A 22,169-nucleotide genomic window follows, 5' to 3' on the forward strand; every position below is an offset into this window, starting at 1 on the left:
AAGACATAATATATTTGAAGATAAATTACAAATGTAAAATTACTGCAAGACAAAAAGAATAATTATCGATAAATCTTCAGTATTTCCATTACCAAACAAAAAATACAACATGTCATCCTGACTAACCTTAAAAATTTCTTCCCCTTTTTGGCAGAGTCTTCTGGGGTTTTGAATTGCTTTCTCTCTTGCTTCTCAGGTGTCTGCAGAAATACTTGTGCACTTTTCAACCAATCGCTCGCTGATCTGACAGAGGTCTGGCCATATTCAGACCCACAACTAGATATATTTGGTTGTCCAGAAATAGATGGAATGGGCTTTGCGCTTAGCTCACTTTCTTTTGTGCTTTCATTATCAGATGAAAACTCCAAAATATCTTCTGCTGCCTGGAACAAGGAAGATCAAATTATTTACACAGCAGAGAGTTTCAAAAGTACCTTTGTGCTGGTCGAGGGAAGAATCAAGTTGAAGAAACTGATCAATTACAATAGGCAAAGCACTTAAAAGAAATAAGAATGGAGAAAAGTTTCCAGAACTGACAATTCTGCACAGATTTTTTTCCCCATTATCAATCATTCAGCACTCGGTTAGAATTTATTAGCTTGTTTTTCATATTTATGACAACACCTTGCCTTCATTATTACCTTCTTTCATCATAATTTACAGTATTTCATATCCTTACCTGCTGCTCTGAACTGTAGATACATACTACACGATTGGTACAGAAGTATGTTTAAACCATGGGGTGGGGGTGGGGGTGAATCAATAATAATATATTTTATTCTCTTGCATCCCACTTCACCACTTCATAGATAAGGGGCAGGCAAAGTGCTTTCAGGCCTGTGCTGCTTAGCACTGTGGAAAAAACAACTTGATTTCTTATTGTACCTTCACTTTTGCCCAAGTGCTGAATCATAACTTTCTCCAAACAGCCCTACCAAGGTTGAGAGGCTGCCAATTGGGGGTGCACAAATACTTCAGCCCATGATCCCCCGATGACTAAGTTGGTTAGTGCACATTAAAAGACACAAAAGACAATTCAATAGATAAGTACAATCATATTATTGTGAAACATTATTCTTTTTGATGTTTTAAAATTTTGTTTTTAAAACCTTATTTTGCACATTTGAAATTTCAGTTATTGGGTAAAACAAAAAGTACAAAAAAGTTTAAAAGCATTTTGAACGATTTGTGGCGTTTACATCGGCAACAATTATTAATGTTGGCACAGGAATTTACAATAGAAAAACAAACAAAAAAGTAATGGGTTAAGTTGTGCAAACAGGAAGTGTGCACAGATCCACACTTTTTAAGGAACAGATGGATATATTTACACATCAACGGATGTTGAAGTAACATTAATGCACAATGATTCACAATAAACTGAAAATATTTTAAACAAATATCAACTTCTATAAAATTCCATTAATGTGTCAATACATAGATTGAGAGGCAACGTAAGGGCTCAATTTTCCCCAAATGTCTGCGCCGTTTTTTTGGTGTGCACCGTTTTTTTTTGGAGTAAATTAAAATCTCCAAGTTTCCACGCTAGCGCAATTCACGTAGGTAGGATTTATTTAGGCTATGATTTGTTTTTAACCTCGTTGGGGGCATAACCTGCCACCTGCGCCAATTATGCCCATTTAACTAAGTTTGGCCAGTTCCGAGTTACTCCAATTTTTCTGGACGGCATATGTGACCACTCTGGAAAAACCTTCTGGACAGTTAACAAAATTGGCGCAGGTAAGAGAATCAGTGCAGCAGATACAGTTCCACGGCCCGGACAGCAGCAGCGGAGAGGGAGAGAGAGGGGGAGAGGGAGAGAGAAGGGGAAGAGAGAGGGGGAGGAGGGGAGAGGAGAGGAGAGAGGAGGGAAAGAGAGGAGAGAGGGGAGAGGGAGGCAGGGGGGGGGAAAAGCCTTTCGGCCAGAGTTAGGAGCGGCACCCGGCACCTGGAGGGGAGGGAAGCCTTTCGGCCAGGTTTAGGAGCGGTAACTCGGAGGAGGGAAGCCTTTCGGCCAGGGCTAGCAGCGGCAACCGGCACCGGGAGGAGGGGGGCCTTTTGGCCAGGGTCAGTAGCAGCAACCAGCATCAGGGGCAGAGAGGCCTTTCAGCCATGGCTAGCAGCGGCAACCGGGAGGAGGGAGGCCTTTGGGCCAGGGTTAGGAATGGCAACCGGCATCAGGAGGAGGGAGGCCTTTGGGCCAGGGTTAGGAGGAGCAATCGGCATCGGGAGGAGGGTGGCCTTTTGGCCAGGGCTACCAGTGGCACCGGGAAACCTTTCGGGCTGGGACAGGAGCGGCACCCAGCACGGGGGTGGGGGGTAGACTTTTGGCATAAAGACCTTAATAATTTAATGCTGGCATGCTGCTGCAATGTGCAGGGTGCTTGTGCAGTTGTGAGCTGGCCAGAATATGTTGTATGTTTCACTTTCCAGCCTCAGCTCGCAGTGTGTCTCTCATTACCCTGGCAACCCGATCTTTTTGGTGCAAACTTTAGGCTCCACCCCCAAAGCTAAAGGACAGGCTAGGCAGTGCCAAAATCAACAATTCAAATGGGGAAAATTAGATGATTTTTTTTGCCCCCAAAAACACAGGCATAACTCTTCAAGTATGCCAAGAAATGGCTTTGGGGAAAATTGAGCCCATTGACTGGATTTACAGTCACAGCTATCCCCAAAAGGTTTCTGTTTGAACAATAATGAATGATGATGTATCCATATAGTAAATGTTTGCTGCAGAATAAAGGTATGGAACTAAAGATTCTATCCCACATATTTAATCTCTGGAAAAAATATTCAATTTTTTTCCCACACCAAAAAAATGGAAAAAGCTCATTTATCAAAAAGCCGTATCATCTATTCAAGCTTGGCCACTTCCTTTCGACAGATGACATTTCCATGGTGACAGCAGCACAGAAATCTGTGTTCAAAGGACCATTTAATTACATTCGTCTACACTTATGCTGATAATCTTCAATCTCATTCCTAATTAGATAACTGGACATGTCTCTGGCATTTCTGAAGGGAATGATAGCTCTGAAGCCACATCTACACTTTGTGGAAAAACAACATTTCTTCTAATCTCTAGTCTTCTCATTTCTTCCAATTCCTAGTATTACTTGACAGTTACTTTTATGCTGTTTAGCACCTCATCTTGTTCAACCCTTTTCACCTCTCCATTAAGATTTTCTAAGTGCCCTATTACCACATCCCTAATAGATTCTAGCATTTTGCCTACTACTGATGTTAGGCTAACTGGTCTATAGTTCCGTTATTCCTCCTTTCTTAAATAACGGGGTTATGTTTGCTGTCTTCCAGTCCTTAGAGACTGTTTTAGAATATAGGGAATTCTGGATTATTAATACCAGTGCATCCACAATCTCTGCAGCTGCCTTTAAAACCCTTGAATTCAGGTCGTAAGGTCCAGGGGATTTGTCGCCACTTAGTTCCATTAATTTTTCTAGCACTGTGTCTTTACTTATACTGATTTCTTTAAGTTCCTCATTCTCTGTAGACCATTGGTTCCCCATTATTTCCGGAATGTTTTTTGTGTCTTCTACCGTGAAGACAGATACAAAGAGGTCAAAATTGGCCCCTTTTGCGATGCCATTAGCGCCTCCGGGGGGGGAGGGGGGGGTGCGGGAAACATTTTTCACGCCGGGGGGGGCCCTAACGGCTCCCGCAAAATTGCACAGGAGTTAGTGGAGGTGCTGCCACAGTAGCGGTCACGGTAGCGCGGCTCATGGCCGTGCGCAGCGATCCCATAGCGCCGCGTGCCAACCCCTTTCCGCCCCGCAGTGAATATTGCCATGCACCCTGCAAGGCTGCTGCGAGCAGCGTCAGTGCCAGCCTCGCAGGTCATGAACCAGGCTAACATCCGCTTGCAGGGCAGAAGTTAATGGGGAGGTCAGGAGCACCCCGCGCTCCCACCGTGCCGGTTTTGCCAACTCACTGGTCGGCTTGACTTCTCTTGCGTGGTCCGTGCCACCATCATTGTGGATGCCAGGCTGCGAGCTCGGCACCACGCCAACCCTGGTGGTCTGGTGGAGGCCATCAAAGGCCTGGCAGAGTGCGCAGTGGCCCACCCCTTTAAGCGAAGGCAAGGGGCATTGAAATGCGGCATGCTACATGACGACTGCACCCCAGCATGACATCGAGACCCGCCCCAAGAGACAGTGGAGCGCGCGAGATTGCGCTCCACTTCCTCGGAGGGGGCGATAACTGCAACTTTGCGGCCAGGGGCGGAATCCACGCCAGGCGCAGGATGTTTCGCACCGAGCAGATTACCACCACCAATCAGAGGGCTGGGAAATTTCTCCCCCAAAGTATTTGCTTAATGTCTTTTAATTTCCTTATTGCCCATTATAATTTCTCCTGTCTCTGCCTCTAATTGGGCCACGTTTACTTTTACTAATCTCTTCCTTTTTTTTTACATACCAATAGAAACATTTACAATCTGTTTTTATGTTTCTTGCAAATTTAGTCTCGTTCTTTTTTCTCTTTCCTTATCAATTTTATGAAGAAAAAAACTTTACGCAGCAAGTTATGATCCGGAATCCACTGCCAAAAGGATGGTGGAAGCAAATCCACTCATAACTTTCAAAAGGGAATTAGATAAGTACTTGTAAAGGAAAGATTTGCAGGGGAAAATGGGACAAATTGGAAAGCTCTTTTAAAGAGCCAGCACAGGCATAATGGCCTCCTTCTGTGCTGTATTATACTATGATTATACTATATTATACTATGTCCTCCCCCTGGGAGGACAGGCGCACCAACATCAGCATCCTTGTACAGGCTAACATCCCCAGCATTGAAGCACTGGCCACACTCGATCAGCTCTGCTGGGCAGGCCACGCGTCTGACACGAGACTCGCAAAGCAAGTGCTCTACTCGGGGCTCCTTCACGGCAAATGAGCCAAAGGTGGGCAGAGGAAACGTTACAAGGACACCCTCAAAGCCTCCCTGATAAAGTGCGACATCCCCACCGACATCTGGGAGTCCCTGGCCAAAGACCGCCCTAAGTGGAGGAAGTGCATCCGGGAGAGCGCTGAGTACCTCGAGTCTCAACGCTGAGAGCATGCAGAAATCAAGCGCAGGCAGCGGAAAGAGCGTGCGGCAAACCAGTCCCACCCACCCCTTCCCTCAACGACTATCTGTCCCACTTGTGACACAGTATGTGACTCTCGTATTGGACTGTTCAGCCACCAAAGAACTCACTTCAGGAGTGGAAGCAAGTCTTCCTCGATTCCGAGGGACTGCCTATGATGATGATACTATGATTCTAAGTCACTGGTCACGAGCATCTCAAGATTACCCACATGAAAAAAAAAGTAGCCTTCAACCAGCTTGTCAGGCATCTAGGCCAGCACTTGAAGAGTAGAGTTCAGAAACCTTCTTTAAAGAAAAGCACCACGGTTGTTTATCCGGGTGAGAAATGAATGGAAGACAATTATTATGTTTGGCGTTAAATTAATCACCGTTATCACATTTAGCACTTTGGTCTGCAGTGTAGTTTCATGGCAGTTTCTGAGTTTATATTGATGTATAAGTTATCTGAATGGTTTGAATGTTCTTCAATGAAGGATGAAAGGACTGTTTACCCCCCAATCGACATCACAAAGAAACAGATTATCTGGTCATTATCACATCGCTGTTTGTGGGACCTCGCTGTGCACAAATTGGCTGCCACATTTCCGACATTACAACATTGACTATACTTCAAAAGTACTGCATTGGTTGTAAAGCACTTTGGGACATGCCAAGGTCATGAAAGGTGCTACATAAATGCAAGTTTTTCTTTTCTTTCTGCTATGCTGAGGGGCTGTGTCAAAGTTCTCAGGTCAGAGTGAGAAGCTCAGCAGAATCACTGAGCTGTGAGCTGATCCCGGTCATCTTTGCCTGCAAGGCATTGAGCGGGCCCGCCTTCCTCTGCTGTGTCCTCGCCTTCCCCAGGTCTGGAGACAAGTTGCAGGGAACACCTTGAGTGGTCCAGACTCCAAGACCTCTGCTTGAGCATTCAGATTGCATGCAATGTAAGGATCCTAGTTATGCCATGGTATCTGTGCTACTCGGGCAGGGTCAGTTGTCAAAAGCCAGATTTGTCGGGAGTATCTCTTGTCCCCCAGTATGCATCCTGTCATGCTCTCATATGGTCAAATAGCAGTGTGGTGGAAGTGTGCTTAATTATTAAAGCACGGTAGCAGCTCACTGGGTCCCATGCACAGACCTGTCTGATGATGTTCCTGTGATCGGCCACTAGCTGGACATTGACAGAGTTATACTTTTCTATTTACAAATGCTGTTGGCTCTTGTTTTGGTCTCCCGTTGCCATACGTGTACAGTCAATCACACCCTGCACACCGAACACCATCGGAGCAGGCCAGTGAGTGGAAGGTGCGACGTGGAGACCTGGCCCAGCATGCTGTGCGGCCCCCGGCCTGCGAGCACCATCGGAGCAGGCCAGGGAGCGGAAGGAGCGGCATGGAGGCATACCACTCCAGGGAGCAGCACATCCTGAAGCAGGAGAGCAACGGCAATGAAAAGGGACGTCACCAAGGTCCAGGTCGGTGATTGCAGCGAGGGCAGATATAGCAGGAGCGGCGAGGTCAGGGCGAGAGATTGTAGAGGGACGTGATCGGAGCTCAGGAGTGGTGCACGTTCGGGGCCCAGGAAAGGCGAGGGCCCAGGGGCAGAACATAAGAAATAGGAACAGGAGTAGGCCATCAAGCCTGCTCCGCCATTCAATAAGATCATGGCTGATATGATCATGGACTCAGCTCCACTTCCCTGCCCGTTTCCCATACTCCTTATCCCCTTATCATTTAAGAAACTGTCTATTTCTATCTTTAATTTATTCAATGTCCCAGCTTCCACAGCTCTCTGAGGCAGCAAATTCCACAGATTTACAACCCTCAGAGAAGAAATTTCTCCTCATCTCTGTCTTAAATGAGCAGCCCCTTATTCTAAGATCATGCCCTCTAGTTCGAGTTTCCCCCATCAGTGGAAACATCCTCTATGCATCCACCTTGACAAGCCCCCTTATAATCTGATACGTTTCGATAAGATCAGCTCTCATTCTTATGAATTCCAATGAGTAACACCCAACTTTCTCAATCTTTCCTCATAAGTCAACCCCCTCATTCCCGGAATCAACTGAGTGAACCTTCTCTGAACTGCCTTCAAAGCAAGTATATCCTTTCGTAAATATGGAAACCAAAACTGCACGCAGTATTCTAGGTATAGCCTCACCAAAACCTTGTAGAGTTGTAGCAAGATTTCCCTGCTTTTATATTCCATCCCGTTTGCAAAAAAGGCCAAGATACCATTGGGCTTCCTGATCACTTGTTGCATATTATCCTTTTGTGTTTCATGCTGTTGGGGAGGGTTTAAACTAACATGGCAGGGGGATGGGAATCTATGCAAGGAGAGAGAGAGAAGTAAAATGGAGGCAGAAGCAAAAGGTAGAAAGGAGATAAGGAAAAGTGGAGGGCAGAGAAATCAAAGGCAAAAATTTTAAAAGTGCCACATTACAACATAATTCTAAAAGGACAGGGTATTTAAAAAAAAAAACAGGCCTGAAGGCTCCGTGTCTCAATGCGAGGAGCATTCGTAATAAGGTGGATGAAATAACTGCGCAGATAGATGTTAACGGATATGATGAAATTGGGATTACGGAGACATGGCTCCAAGGTGACCAAGGCTGGGAACTCAACATCCAGGGGTATTCAATATTCAGGAAGGATAGACAAAAATGAAAAGGAAGTGGGGTAGCGTTACTGGTTAAAGAGATTAACACAATCGTAAGGAAGGACAGTAGCTTGGATGATGTGGAACACCAAAGGGCAGAAAACGCTTGTGGGAGTTTTATACAGACTACCAAGCAGTCATAGTGAGGTTAGGGATGGCATCAAACAGGAAATTAGGGATGCATGTAATAAAGGTACAGCAGTTATCATGGGTGACTTTAATCTACATATAGATTGGGCTAACCAAACTGGCAGCAAACTGGTGGAGGAGGTTTTCCTGGAGTGTATTAGGGATGGTTTTCCAGACCAATATGTCGAGGAACCAACTATACAGCTGGCCATCCTAGACTGGGTGATGTGTAATGAGAGAGGATTAATTAGCAATCTTATTGTGCGAGGCCCCTTGGGGAAGAATGACCATAATATGGTAGAATTCTTCATTAAGATGGAGAGTCACACAGCTAAGTCAGAGACTAGGGTCCTGAACTTAAAGAAAGATAACTTCGATGGTATGAGACGTGAATTGGCTAGGATAGACTGGCGACTGATACTCAAAGGGTTGACGGTGGATAGGCAATGACAGACATTTAAAAATCACATGGATGAACGTCAACAATTGTACATCCCTATCAGGCGTAAAAATAAAATGAGAAAGGTGGCTCAACCGTGGCTAACAAGGGAAATTTGGGATAGTGTTAAATTCAAGGAAGAGGCATATAAATTGGCCAGGAAAAGCAGCAAACCTGAGGACTGGGAGAAATTTAGAATTCAGCAGAGGAGGACAAAGGATTTAATTAGGAGGGGGAAAATAGAGTATGAGAGGAAGCTTGCAGGGAACATTAAAAACTGACTGCAAAAGCTTCTAGAGATATGTGAAGAGAAAAAGATTAGTAAAGACAAATGTAGATGCCTTGCAGTCAGAATCAAGTGAATTTATAATGGGGAACAAAGAAATGGCAGACCAATTGAACAAATACTTTGGTTCTGTCTTCACTAAGGAAGACACAAATAATCTTCTGGAAATACTAGGGGACCGAGGGTCTAGTGAGAAGGAGGAACTGAAGGAAATCCTTATTAGTCAGGAAATTGTGTTAGGGAAATTGATGGGATTGAAGGCCAATAAATCCCCAGGGCTTAATAGTCTGCATCCCAGAGTACTTAAGGAAGTGGCCCTAGAAATAGTGGATGCATTGGTGATCATTTTCCAACATTCTATAGACTCTGGATCAGTTCCTATGGATTGGAGGGTAGCTAATGTAACCCCACTTTTTAAAAAAGGAGGAAGAGAAAACAGGGAATTATAGACCGGTTAGCTTGACATCGGTGGTGGGGAAAATGTGGCAATCAATTATTAAAGATGTAACAGCAGCGCATTTGGAAAGCAGTGACAGGATCGCTCCAAGTCAGCATGGATTTATGAAAGGGAAATCATGCTTGACAAATCTTGTAGAATTTTTTGAGGATGCAACTCGTAAAGTGGATAAGGGAGAGCCAGTGGATGTGGTGTATTTAGACTTTCGAAAGCTTTGGACAAGATCGCACACAAGAGATTAGTGTGCAAATTAAAGCTCATGGTATTGGGGGTAATGTATTGATGTGGATAGAGAACTGGATGGCAGACAGGAAGCAAAGAGTAGGAATAAACGGGTCCTTCTCAGAATGGCAGGCAGTGACTATTGGGGTACCACAAGCTTCAGTGCTGGGACCCCAGCTATTTACAATATACATTAATGATTTAGATGAAGGAATTGAATGTAATATCTCCAAGTTTGCAGATGACACTAAGCTGTGTGGCAGTGTGAGCTGTGAGAAGGATGATAAGAGGCTGCAGGGTGACTTGGACAGGTTAGATGAGTGGGCAAATGCATGGCAAATGCAGTATAATGTAGATAAATGTGAGGTTATCCACTTTGGTGGCAAAAACAGGAAGGCAGAATATTATCTGAATGGTGACAGATTAGGAAAAGGTGCAACAAGACCTGGGTGTCATTGAAAGTTGGCATGCAGGTACAGCAGGTGAAGAAAGCAAATGGCATGTTGGCCTTCATAGCGAGAGGATTTGAATATAGGAGCAGGGAGGTCTTACTGCAGTTAAACAGGGCCTTGATGAGGCCACACCTTGAATATTGTGTTCAGTTTTGGTCTCCTAATCTGAGGAAGGACATTCTTGCTATTGAGGGAGTGCAGTGAAGGTTCACCAGACTGATTCCCAGGATAGCAGGACTGACATATGAAGAAAGACTGGATCGACTCGGCTTATATTCACTGGAATTTAGAAGAATGAGAGGGGATCGCATAGAAACATATAAAATTCTGACGCTATTGGACAGGTTAGATGCAGGAAGAAAATTCCCGATGTTGGGGAAGTCCAGAACCATGGGGGTCACAGTTGAAGGATATGGGGTAAGCCATTTAGGACCGAGATGAGGAGAAACTTCTTCACTCAGAGAGTTGTGAACCTGTGGAATTCTCTGTCCCAGAGAGCTGTAGAGGCTGGGTCATTGAATATATTTAAGGCGGAGATAGACAGATTTTTGAGCGATAAGGGAGTAAAGGGTTATGGGGAGCAGGCAGGGAAGTGGAACAGAGTCCATGATCAGATCAGCCATGATCTTAGTGAATGGCAGAGCAGGCTCGATGGGCCAAATGGCCTAATCCTGTTTCCTATTTCTTATGTTTCTTATGATTCTTATGAGCAATGCCAAGACGAGAAACTGGATTGTTAAGCTAGACTGCAGCATCATGGTATTAAATAGCCCTTTCATGAAGAGGCTTTGCAGAAGTACAGGTGCAGCGCCTAAAACCCAGAACCCTTGGGACTGAGGACGTTCCGGATTCCGGGCTTTCCCGATCTTTTGATTTGCTTTCTGACATCACGAATCCGGAAACACCTGAGCACAGGTTTGGATATTTCTGGATTTCGGAATGTCAGAAGGAGGGGAGGAGGGGGGCGGGGTTTCCAGCCGAGGAGCTGTTCGGGCCGCCCGGCCCCGCCGAGGAGCTGTTCGGCCCCGCCGAGGAGCTGTTCGGGCAGGGCCCCACCGAGGAGGCCCCAAGGTAAGGGCAGTGTCGGTGAGGCGAGGCGAGCGGCGGCACCGAGGTCAGTAGGGTAGTCGGGTCTGGATTCCGGACGACACTGCCACCGGTTGGTCCGGAGTCCAGAATTCCGGATTCTTGACATTGCACCTGTAATTCACTTTCAGAGTCTGCATTAATTATTAGCTAAGGCCGATGTCTGGTGGTTGAGGAAGATAGAGTGAAGGTTTGGAGGGAAAAATGTCCTGGATCGAGAATTGGCTGGCAAACAGAAAGCAGAGAGTCAGGACAAATGGGTCCTTTACGGGTTGGAAATCGGTGGTTAGTAGTGTGCCACTGAGATCGGTGCTGGGACCACAACTGTTTACAATATACATAGATGACCTGGAAGAGGGGACAGAGTGTAGTGTAACAAAATTTGCAGATGACATAAAGATTAGTGGGAAAGCGGGTTGTGTAAAGGACACAGCGAGACTGCAAAGAGATTTAGATAGGTTAAGCGAATGGGCTAAGGTTTAGCAGATGGAATACAATGTCGGAAAATGAGAGGTCATCCACCTCGGAACAAAAAGACAGTAAAAGGGAATATTATTTGAATAGGGAGAAATTACAACATGCTGCAGTGCAGAGGGACCTGGGGGTTCTTGTGCATGAATCCCAAAAAGTTAGTTTGCAGGTGCAGCAGGTAATCAGGAAGGTGAATGGAATGTTGGTCTTCATTGAGAGAGGGATGGAATACAAAAGCAGGTAGATCCTGCTGCAACTGTACAAGGTATTGCGTGCTGTTTTGGTCACCTTACTTAAGGAAGGATATACTAGCCTTGGAGGGGGTACAGAGACGATTCACTAGGCTGATTCCCGAGATGAGGGGGTTACCTTATGATGATAGATTGAGTAGACTGGGTCTTTACTCGGAGTTCAGAAGGATGAGGGGTGATCTTATAGAAACATTTAAAATAATGAAAGGGATAGACAAGATAGAGGCAGAGAGGTCGTTTCCACTGGTCGGGGAGACTAGAACTAGGGGTCACAGCCTCAAAATACGGGGGAGCCAATTTAAAATCGAGTTGAGAAGGAATTTCTTTTCCCAGAGGGATGTGAATCTGTGGAATTCTCTGCCCAAGGAAGCAGTTGAGGCTAGCTCATTGAATGTATTCAAATCACAGATAGATAGATTTTTAACCAATAAGGGAATTAAGGGTTATGGGGAACAGGCGGGTAAGTGGAGCTGAGTCCACGGCCAGATCAGCCATGATCTTGTTGAATGGCGGAGCAGGCTCGAGGGGCTAGATGGCCTACTCCTGTTCCTAATTCTTATGTTCTTATGAATTCCTTCAGCACAGCCTGTTGGGTATTAACATATGTAAATATCAATGCAGGGCACAAAATCTCTCAATGCTATACATCAGTTAGTCCAATATTCGTCGTGGAGAAAATACATGGAGCATATTAAAGGATGCTATTTATCAATGTTCATCTCTCAAGTAAAGAGGCCATAAAAAATAATCAGCATGATATTGAAGTTACAGTGCTTCACAAGCCTATGGAATTCCTTGAGGTGATAACAGAATTGGTAGACAAAGATAATTAAGTGGATGGTAATTTATTTGTATAGTCATAAGGCATTTGGCAAAGTCCCAATTGTGATTCTGTTAAAAGAATAAGACTGAACTAAATTAATAATAAGTTAACTGTACTAGCAAAATACAGCATTAAGCGATGATAAATGCGAAGATCTCTGGTTGAGGGTGCACTGGTTGTCGGGTTACACAAGGGTCTGTCATGTGCAAATAGCCTGGTGCGTCATTCAGTCAGTGTTACTGATAAAACTTTTTTCTATTTACTACATTTAACTAACTAGGACTGTGTGACATGTGAATAAGCAACTTTGCAAATAGAAACAGTACTGGATCAACAACATTGAAAACTTATTTCGATTCCCTGCTTCATAACAGTAAGAAAATGTTCAGCCAGTTGAAACATTTGATGACTGAACCTCCAAATCCCACTGATCATATTTAGCATCACTTCAAGACTAAATCAGTGATGTCACGGGGAGCTATTGCACACAAAAAATTTCCAACTATTTTACATTTTTAATATCTAAAATTTTCAGGTAATTAGTAACTTTAAAGTAGTTAGTGTGGCCTTTGTAGTTTACAATATATGTACCATTTGTAAATCCATAACTGGGTCACAAATTTGTCACTTGGATTTAATTATGGCTGAAGTGACCAGTATAAAATTTTTATTCTCTCACCTGAACAATTTTTCATAAAACCAGGCTTTTCCAGGACATTGAACAACAACGGACTAAAGTACACCTGTAGGTAAAGAACCTTTTCCACAACACTTGCACTTCTCTTTACACTCGCTCTATTACCTAAGCAACCAAAATATTTAAGTAGCCATTACCTAAAAAGTCTCATATTCCTGCAATGAGGTAGGATAATCTCATTTCTCAAGTGTAATCCTACTTGAAATTTATCGATTAGTATGTTATTCAGATCCTGACTTTAATTCATTCCTGGGATGTGGGCCTCGCTGGCAAGGCCAGCATTTACTGCCCTTGCGAAGGTGTTGGTGAGTCACCTTCTTGAATCACTGCAGTCCGTGTGGTGAAGGTACTCCCATCGTGTTGTTAAGGAGGGAGTTCTAGAATTTTGACCCAGCGACGATGAAGGAAAGGCAATATATTTTCAAGTCAGGATGGTGTACAACTTGGAGGGGACCTTGCAGGCAATGGTGTTCCCATGCACCTGCTGCCCTTGTCCTTCTAGGTGATAGAAGTTGCAGGTTTGGAAGGTGCTGCCAAAGAAGCCTTGGCGAGTTGCTGCAGTGCATCTTGTAGATGGTACATCTTGTAGATGGTACACACTGCAGCCACGGTGCGCTAGTGGTGGAGGGAGTGAATGTTGAAGCTGGAGGATGGGGTGCCAATCAAGTAGGTTGCTTTGTCCTTAGTGTCTAGCTTCTTGAGTGTTGCTGGCGCTGCACTCATCCAGGCAAGTGGAGAGTATTCCATTAAACTCCTGACTTGTGCCTTGTAAAGGGTGGAAAGGTTTTAGGAAGTCAGGATGTGAGATACTCTTTGCAGAATACCTAGCCTCTGACCTGCTCTTGTTGCCATAGTATTTATGTGGCTGGTCCAGTTAAGTTTCTGGTCAATGGTGAACTCCCAGGATGTTGATGGTGGGATATTTGGCGATGGTAAGGCCGTTGACTGTCAAGGGGCGGTGGTTAGACTCTCTTTTTGGATATAGTCATTGTGTGGCATGAATGTTACTAGCCACGTATTAGCCCAAACCTGAACGAGGTCCAGGTCTTGCTGCATTGGCTCAATTTTCCCCAGTCATTTGCGCCGTTTTTTTGGCGCGCGCCGTTTTTTTCTGGCGTATTTTTTTTTCCAACTTTCCCCTTGTGATCTGCGCCAGCATAACTGACTTAGTTACGATTTTTCTCGGCCAGTTTTTTTTTACATCATAGGAGGCCCTCATGTCTGCGCCGTTTTTTTCAATTGTTCGCAGTTTGGCCAACATTTTTTTCTCTTCGATTGGCGTATCTGACCACTCCCGAAAAACCTTCTGGTGAGTTAAGAAAACCAGTGCACATTCTCAAATTGGCGCTGAAAGACGCCATTGTTTTTAAATCGAAGATTTTGGAGGGAGTCAAGAACACTGTCAAAATCAATAATAAAGTTCAACTTTTTTCTACCTGTCAACGTAGATGTGTAAATTTGTTTGACTTCAGAAGTTCTCATTTTTTTTACTCACTCATACGTCACCGGCAAACGTCTTGAAGCAGGGCTGGAGGGTCGTAAGTTTGGCTGGTAGAATCAGCCTTGTGCCCAAACACAGCGGCTCGGGGCTCGGCTACAAAACAAGCCGTTGGGGGGGGGGGGGAGGGGGAGAAGAGAGAGAACGCGGTGCCGATCGGAAGGTTCGGAGTCCAAGGAAGGAGAGAGAGAAGTCACAAGACTCAAATGGGGGGGGGGGGGGGGGGGAGAAAGGGGGAGGAGAGGAGAGAAGTCACAATACCTGGGTGTGGTCCATCCATGCAGACCTTGGGGAGAGATAACAAAGAACCTGTCCTGCCTGCCTTATTGCCATTTTGAGCTTCTTGCAAAGGTTAAATTTAAGTATGGGCATAATACAGACAATGTCATACCTTGTGCGAGCCTTCTGCATCATGGTGCTACGTAGGAGACAATTGAATCGACTTCATCGCATCAGCAACATCAGAGCCTATAGGGTGCTGGGCAGGTGGTCTTACCCACCTTGGGTATATCGAGACAGGCGTTCGTACCATTCCGGACTCCCCTGAGATTGTCAGTTGTGTGCTGCATACTGCATAACTTAGCCATCATGAGACAGCAGCACCTGGTAATGGAAGACCCACCTGCGGTGAGACTGGCTGATGATCATGATGTGGAAAATGCAGGTAACGAGCAGGAGGAAGAGGACGATGAGGATGAGGAAGCCATGCAAGTGCCTGAGGCCGGAGCACGACGGCGGTGGAGGAGGGTGGACCATTGTGCTCCTTTAACGACTGCTCGAGCCTTGCGCCAGCAGCTCATTCGTGAACGCTTTACTGATGCCGGAGGACATGTTTACTGTTTGGAGCTGTTCTGTAATGTGTTGTGTTAATGGAACATGATTCTGTTGTGTATCTGTAAAGCATGCACTCCCATGTTCCGCCACGAGGAAGTGCATCTACTGAAGTCCCAAGGGATCCCAGCATGCCTTGGGACCACTGTATACAAGGCCTGTCCCTCACTCTGGAGTGTCTTAATAAAAGACTGAGGTCACTATTAGCTTAACCTCCCTGTGTGCAATCTCATCTGTGTTAGGAACACAATAACTGCCGACGAGTATACGAATCCAACGCAAAGATGCAGCAAACTGTGGGCATCCTGGAGAAGTTCTCGGCGGGTGAGGACTGGGAAGCCTATGTCGAATGGCTAGACCAGTACTTTGTAGCCAACGAGCTGGACGGAGAAGGAAGTGCTGCAAAAAGGAGAGCGGTACCCCGCACGGTCTGCGGGGCACCGACCTACAGCCTCATGAAGAGTCTTCTGGCTCCGGTGAAACCCACAAATAAGTCGTATGAGGAGCTGTGTACACTGGTTCGGGAGCATCTTAACCCGAGGGAGAGCGTGCTGATGGCGAGGTATCGGTTCTACACGTGCCAGCGATCTGAAGGTCAGGAAGTGGCGAGCTACGTCGCCGAGCTAAGGTGACTTGCAGGACAACGCGAGTTTGATGGCTACCTGGAGCAAATGCTCAGAGACTTTTTTGTACTAGGCATTGGCCACGAGACCATCCTACGAAAACTTTTGACTGCAGAGACACCGACCCTCAGTAAGGCCATTGTGATAGCACAGACGTTTATGTCCACCAGTGAAAACACCAAACAAATTTCTCAGCACACAAGTGCTAGCAATGTTCATAAATTAACTGGAACTGTGGTTGCGAGGAGAAATGTACAGGGCAGATACCATGAGTCTGCAACTGCCATCAGGCCTCAGGCGACACAGGTGACTCAGAGTCCGCAACAAAGGATGAATGCAAGGCAATTCACACCTTGTTGGTGTTGTGGAGGCTTCCATTCAGCCTATTCATGCCACTTCAAAGGGAATGTTTGCAAGAGCTGTGGAACAATGGGGCACCTCCAACGAGCTTGCAGACGAGCTGCAAGTTCTGCAAAACCTGCTAATCACCACGTGGCAGAGGAAGATCGGTCCATGGTGGAGCAAAGCAATTTCGAGCCTCAGAGAGGAGGCAGATGCTGAAGTACACGGGGTGCACACATTTTCGACGAAATGTTCACCTATAATGTTAAATATAAAATTGAATGGCTTACCCGCAGCCATGGAACTGGACACTGGTACGAGCCAATCCATCCTGAGTAAAAAGATGTTTGAGAGACTGTGATGCAACAAGGCAGTCAGACCAGCCCTGAGCCCCTTCCACACAAAACTAAGAACGTACACCAAAGAATTTATCACTGTCCTGGGCAGCGCCATGGTCAAGGTCACCTACAAGGGCACGGTGCACGAACTGTTACTCTGGATTGTCCCGGGCGATGGACCCACGCTGCTTGGAAGGAGCTGGCTGGGCAAAATCCGCTGGAACTGGGATGACATCCGAGCGTTATCACATGTCGATGAGGCCTCATGTACCCAGGTTCTTAACAAATTTCCTTCCCTTTTTGAGCCAGGCATTGGAAACATTTCCTGGGCAAAGGTACGGATCCACTTGGTCCCAGAGACACGGTCCATTCACCACAAGGCGCGAGCGGCAACTCACATGATGAGCGAGAGAGTGGAAATTGAGCTGGGCAGGCTGCAACGCGAGGGCATCATCTCCCCAGTGGAATTCAACGAGTGGGTCAGCCCGATTGTTCCAGTACTCAAAAGTGATGGCACGGTCAGGATTTGTGGCGATCATAAAGTAACTATTAATCGTTTCTCGCTACAGGACCAATACTCGCTACCTAAGGCAGACGACCTATTTGCGACGCTGGCAGAAGACAAGACGTTCACCAAGCTCGACCTGACTTCGGCCTACATGACGCAGGAGCTGGAGGAGTCTTCAAAGGGCCTCACCTGCATCAACACGCACAAGGGACTGTTCATCTACATCAGATGCCCGTTTGGAATTCGGTCGGCTGCAGCGATTTTCCAAAGAAACATGGAGAGCCTACTCAAGTCGGTACCACGCACGGTGGTTTTTCAGGACGACATATTGGTCATGGGTCGGGACACCGTCGAGCACCTACAAAACCTGGAGGAGGTCCTCAAATGACTGGATCGCGTAGGGCTGCAGCTGAAAAGGTCAAAATGCGTCTTCACGGCAACAGAAGTGGAGTTTTTGGGGAGAAAGATCGCAGCGGACGGCATTCGGCCCACAGACGCCAAGACAGAGGCCATCAGGAACGCGCCCAGGCCACAGAATGTCACGGAGCTGCGGTCGTTCCTGGGACTCCTCAACTATTTTGGTCACTTCCTACCGGGGTTAAGCACCCTCTTAGAGCCCCTACATGTGTTATTGCGTAAAGGTGAGAACTGGGTATGGGGAAAAAACCAAGTAATTGCTTTTGAGAAAGCCAGAAACATTTTATGCACCAACAAGCTGCTTGTATTGTATAACCCATGTAAAAGACTTGTGCTAACATGTGATGCGTCGTCGTACGGAGTCGGGTGTGTATTACAACAAGCTAACGTTGCGGGGAAGTTGCAACCTGTCGCCTATGCCTCCAGGAGCTTGTCTAAGGCCAAGAGGGCCGACAGCATGATTGAGAAAGAGGCATGGCGTGTGTGTTCGGGGAAAAGAAAATGCAAAAGTACCAGTATGGCCTCAAATTTGAGCTGGAAACCGATCAGAAGCCCCTCACATCCCTGTTTGCTGAAAACAAGGGGATAAATACTAATGCCTCAGCCCGCATACAAAGGTGGGCACTCGCGCTATCAGTGTATAACTATACCACCCGCCACAGGCCAGGAATCGAGAACTGTGCGGATGCTCTCAGTCGGCTACCATTGCCCACCATGGGGATGGAAATGGCGCAGCCTACGAACTTGTTGATGGTGGCGCAGCCCGCAGACATGTTGATAGTCATGGAAGCGTTTGAAAATGATAAATCACCTGTCACGGCCCGCCAGATTAGGACTTGGACCAGCCAAGACCCTCTGCTGTCCCTAGTAAAAAACTGCGCACTGCATGGGAGCTGGACCAGCATTCCCGTTGAAATGCAAGAGCTAATCAAGCCATTCCAGTGGCGAAAGGACGAGCTGTCCATTCAGGCAGGCTGCCTGTTGTGGGGTAACCGCGTAGTGCTACCTAAAAAGGGCAAGGAGACGTTCATCTCGGATGAACTGTTTACAATATACATAGATGACCTGGAAGAGGGGACCGAGTGTAGTGTTACAAAATTTGCAGATGACACAAAGATTAGTGGGAAAGCGGGTTGTATAGCGGACACAGAGAGGCTGCAAGAGATTTAGATAGGTTAAGCGAATGGCTAAGGTTTGGCAGATGGAATACAATGTCGGAAAATGTGAGGTCATCCACCTCGGAAAAAAAAAACAGTAAAAGGGAGTATTATTTGAATGGGGAGAAATTACAACATACTGCGGTGCAGCGGGACCTGGGGGTTCTTGTGCATGAATCCCAAAAAGTTAGTTTACAGGTGCAGCAGGTAATCAGGAAGGCGAATGGAATGTTGGCCTTCATTGCGAGAGGGATGGAGTACAAAAGCAGGGAGGTCCTGCTGCAACTGTGCAGGGTATTGGTGAGGCCGCACCTGGAGTACTGCATGCAGTTTTGGTCACCTTACTTAAGGAAGGATATACTAGCCTTGGAGGGGGTACAGAGACGATTCACTAGGCTGGTTCCCGAGATGAGGGGGTTACCTTATGCTGATAACATTGAGTAGACTGGGTCTTTACTCGTTGGGAGTTCAGAAGGATGAGGGGTGATCTTATAGAAACATTTAAAATAATGAAAGGGATAGACAAGATAGAGGCAGAGAGGCTGTTTCCACTGGTCGGGAAGACTAGAACTAGGGGTCACAGCCTTAAAATACGGGGGAGCCAATTTAAAACCGAGTTGAGAAAGAATTTCTTCTCCCAAAGGGTTGTGAATCTGTGGAATTCTCTGACCAAGGAAGCAGTTGAGGCGAGCTCATTGAATGTATTCAAATCACAGATAGATAGATTTTTAACCAATAAGGGAATTAAGGGTTATGGGGAGCGGGCGGGTAAGTGGAGCTGAGTCCTCGGCCAGATCAGCCATGATCTTGTTGAATGGCGGAGCAGGCTCGAGGGGCTAGATGGCCTACTCCTGTTCTCCTGTTCCTAATTCTTATGTTCTTATGTTCTTATCTCCACAGCACACACCCGGGTGTAGTAATGATGAAAGCGATAGCCAGATCCCACGTGTGGTGGCCCAGTGTCGACTCTGACTTAGAGTCCTGTGTACGGCAATGCAGCGTGTACCCAACTGAGCAACGCGCCCAGAGAGGCACCACTAAGTTTTTGGTCCTGGCCCTCCAAACCATGGTCAAGGATCCATGTTGACTATGCAGGCCCGTTTCTCGGTAAAATGTTCCTCGCCATTTCCGGAACATCACTGAAGCATCCACGTTGGCAGGAGAGAAGGTATACGGCTCATTCAGCAGTGAGATGACACTGAGGAGAATCGTCCTGGCGTTCTGGGTGGGATTCCATCGCTCGGAGGGGAGCTCACCGCTTTGCGGGTCATCGACGGGTGGATGCAGAATCGAAATACACGGATGCTTTTTCAAAATGGATTGAATGTGAAATAATGTCGGGAAGCACCGCCACCGCCACCATTGAAAGCCTGAGGGCCATGTTTGTCACCCACGGCCTGCCTGACATACTGGTCAGTGACAACGGGCCATGTTTCACCAGTGCCGAATTTAAAGAATTCATGACCCGCAATGGGATCAAACATGTCACCTTGACCCCATTTAAACCAGCCTCCAATGGGCAGGCAGAGCAGGCAGTACAAACAATCAAATAGAGCCTTAAACGAGTCACAAAAGGCTCACTCCAAACCCGCCTGTCCCGAGTACTGCTCAGCTACCACACGAGACCCCACTTGCTCACAGGGGTGCCCCCGGCTGAGCTACTCACGAAAAGGACACTTAAAACCAGACACTCGCTGGTTCACCCCAACCCTGCATGATCAGGTAGAGAGCAGGCGGCAACAACAATATGTAAACGATGGTCGCGCCACTGTGTCACAGGAAATTGATCTAAATGACCTTGTATATGTGCTAAACTATGGACATGGTCCCAAGTGGATCGCGGGCATGGTGATAGCTAAAGAAGGGAGTAGGGTGTTTGTAGTCAAACTAGACAATGGACAAATTTGCAGAAAGCACCTGGACCAAACGAGGCTGCAGTTCACAGACTGCCCTGAACAACCCACAGCAGACACCACCTTTTTCGAGCCCACAACACACCCTCAAAGGATCAACGACACCACCCCGGACCAGGAAATTGAACCCATCACGCCCAACAGCCCAGCAAGGTCAGGCTCATCCAGCAGTCCTGCAGGGCCAACAACACGCCAGCCCAGCGAGGGCACAGCCAACATACCAGAACAGACATTTGTACCGAAGCGGTCCACCAGGGAAAGAAAGGCTCCCGACCGCCTCACCTTGTTAATAGTTTTCATTTTGACTTTGGGGGGCCGGGGGGTAATGTTGTGTATCTGTAAAGCATGCACTCCCATGTTCCGCCACCAGGGAGCACATCCCCTGAAGTCTCAAGTGATCCCAGCATTCCTTGGGAGCACTGTATATAAGCCGGCCCCCTAAGGCCTGTTACTCACTCTGGAGTGTCTTAATAAAGACTGAGGTCACTGTTACTTTAACCTCCCTGTGTGCAGTCTCATCTGTGTTAGGAACACAACAGAAACATATAAAATTCATATAAAAGGGCTTGACAGATTAGATACTGGGAGGATGTTTCTCCTGGCTGGGAAGTTTGGAACTATGGGTCACAGTGTCCGAATAAGTGGTTGGCCATTTTGGACTGAGATGAGGTGAAATTTCTTCACTCAGAAGGTGGTGAATCTTTGGAATTCTCTACCCCAGAGAGCCATGGATGCTCAGTCGTTGAGTATATTCAAGACAAAGATCGATAGATTTTTGGATATTAAGGGAATCAAGGGATGTGGGGATAATGCAGGAAGGTGGAGTTGGGGGAGGTGGTCAGACATGATCTAATTGAATGGTGGAGCTGTCTCAAATGGCCTACTCCTGCTCCTATTTTCTTATGTTCTTATGTTAGAAGCAGGAACCAATTTGCCTTTTCCGAACCCAGAGGCTCCAAAGCCAAATGTAAGGCACCTGTCATCAGTTAACTGGAACTAATTAACTCAGCACAAAGTAGAGATTAGGGGGCCAAAATTCCGGGGGGGGCTACCGGCTGCTGCAAAATTTCGCAGGAGTTAGTGGAGGCACGAAAACGGTTGTGCCGCACCCCTGCTACTAGCTCCCTGGGTTGCTGCATCTCCGGTGATGACGTCATCACCATACGCAGCGACACCTTTTCACACTCGGTGGAAAATAGCCAGCGCCATGAGGCCGCCACCACGGGCGATGCCCGCGCCAGCCTCGCAGGTGACCCAGTGGATACCTTCAAAGGGCCTGCAGAGTTCACATCATCGCTCCCCTTGAACGGAAGGGGAGGGGCGAAGAGACGCGTCAACGCTACACGGCCAACCCGCCCCAAAAGGAAGTGGAGCGCGTGACATTGTGCTCCACTTCTTGTGAGAAGCAGTAACCGTAATTTCGCAGCCGGGGCGGGACTATCGCGCCGGGTGCAGGAAGTCCCTCCTTGCCTTGGTTACCGACCCC

At 46.8% G+C, this 22,169-nt stretch overlaps 1 protein-coding gene across 1 annotated transcript in view; it reads right to left on the minus strand.

Moving 5' to 3' along the window:
* Positions 1–22,169, minus strand: part of spidr (scaffold protein involved in DNA repair) — a 451,063-nt gene that overhangs the window by 322,867 nt on the left and 106,027 nt on the right. Inside the window, exon 6 of the mRNA XM_070892572.1 lies at positions 127–383. Within this exon, the coding sequence (XP_070748673.1) occupies positions 127–383 (257 nt within the window). The remainder of the gene's footprint in view (positions 1–126; positions 384–22,169) is intronic.

This window comes from Pristiophorus japonicus, chromosome 1 (assembly GCF_044704955.1).
Source record: "Pristiophorus japonicus isolate sPriJap1 chromosome 1, sPriJap1.hap1, whole genome shotgun sequence".
NCBI lineage: Eukaryota > Metazoa > Chordata > Chondrichthyes > Pristiophoridae > Pristiophorus > Pristiophorus japonicus.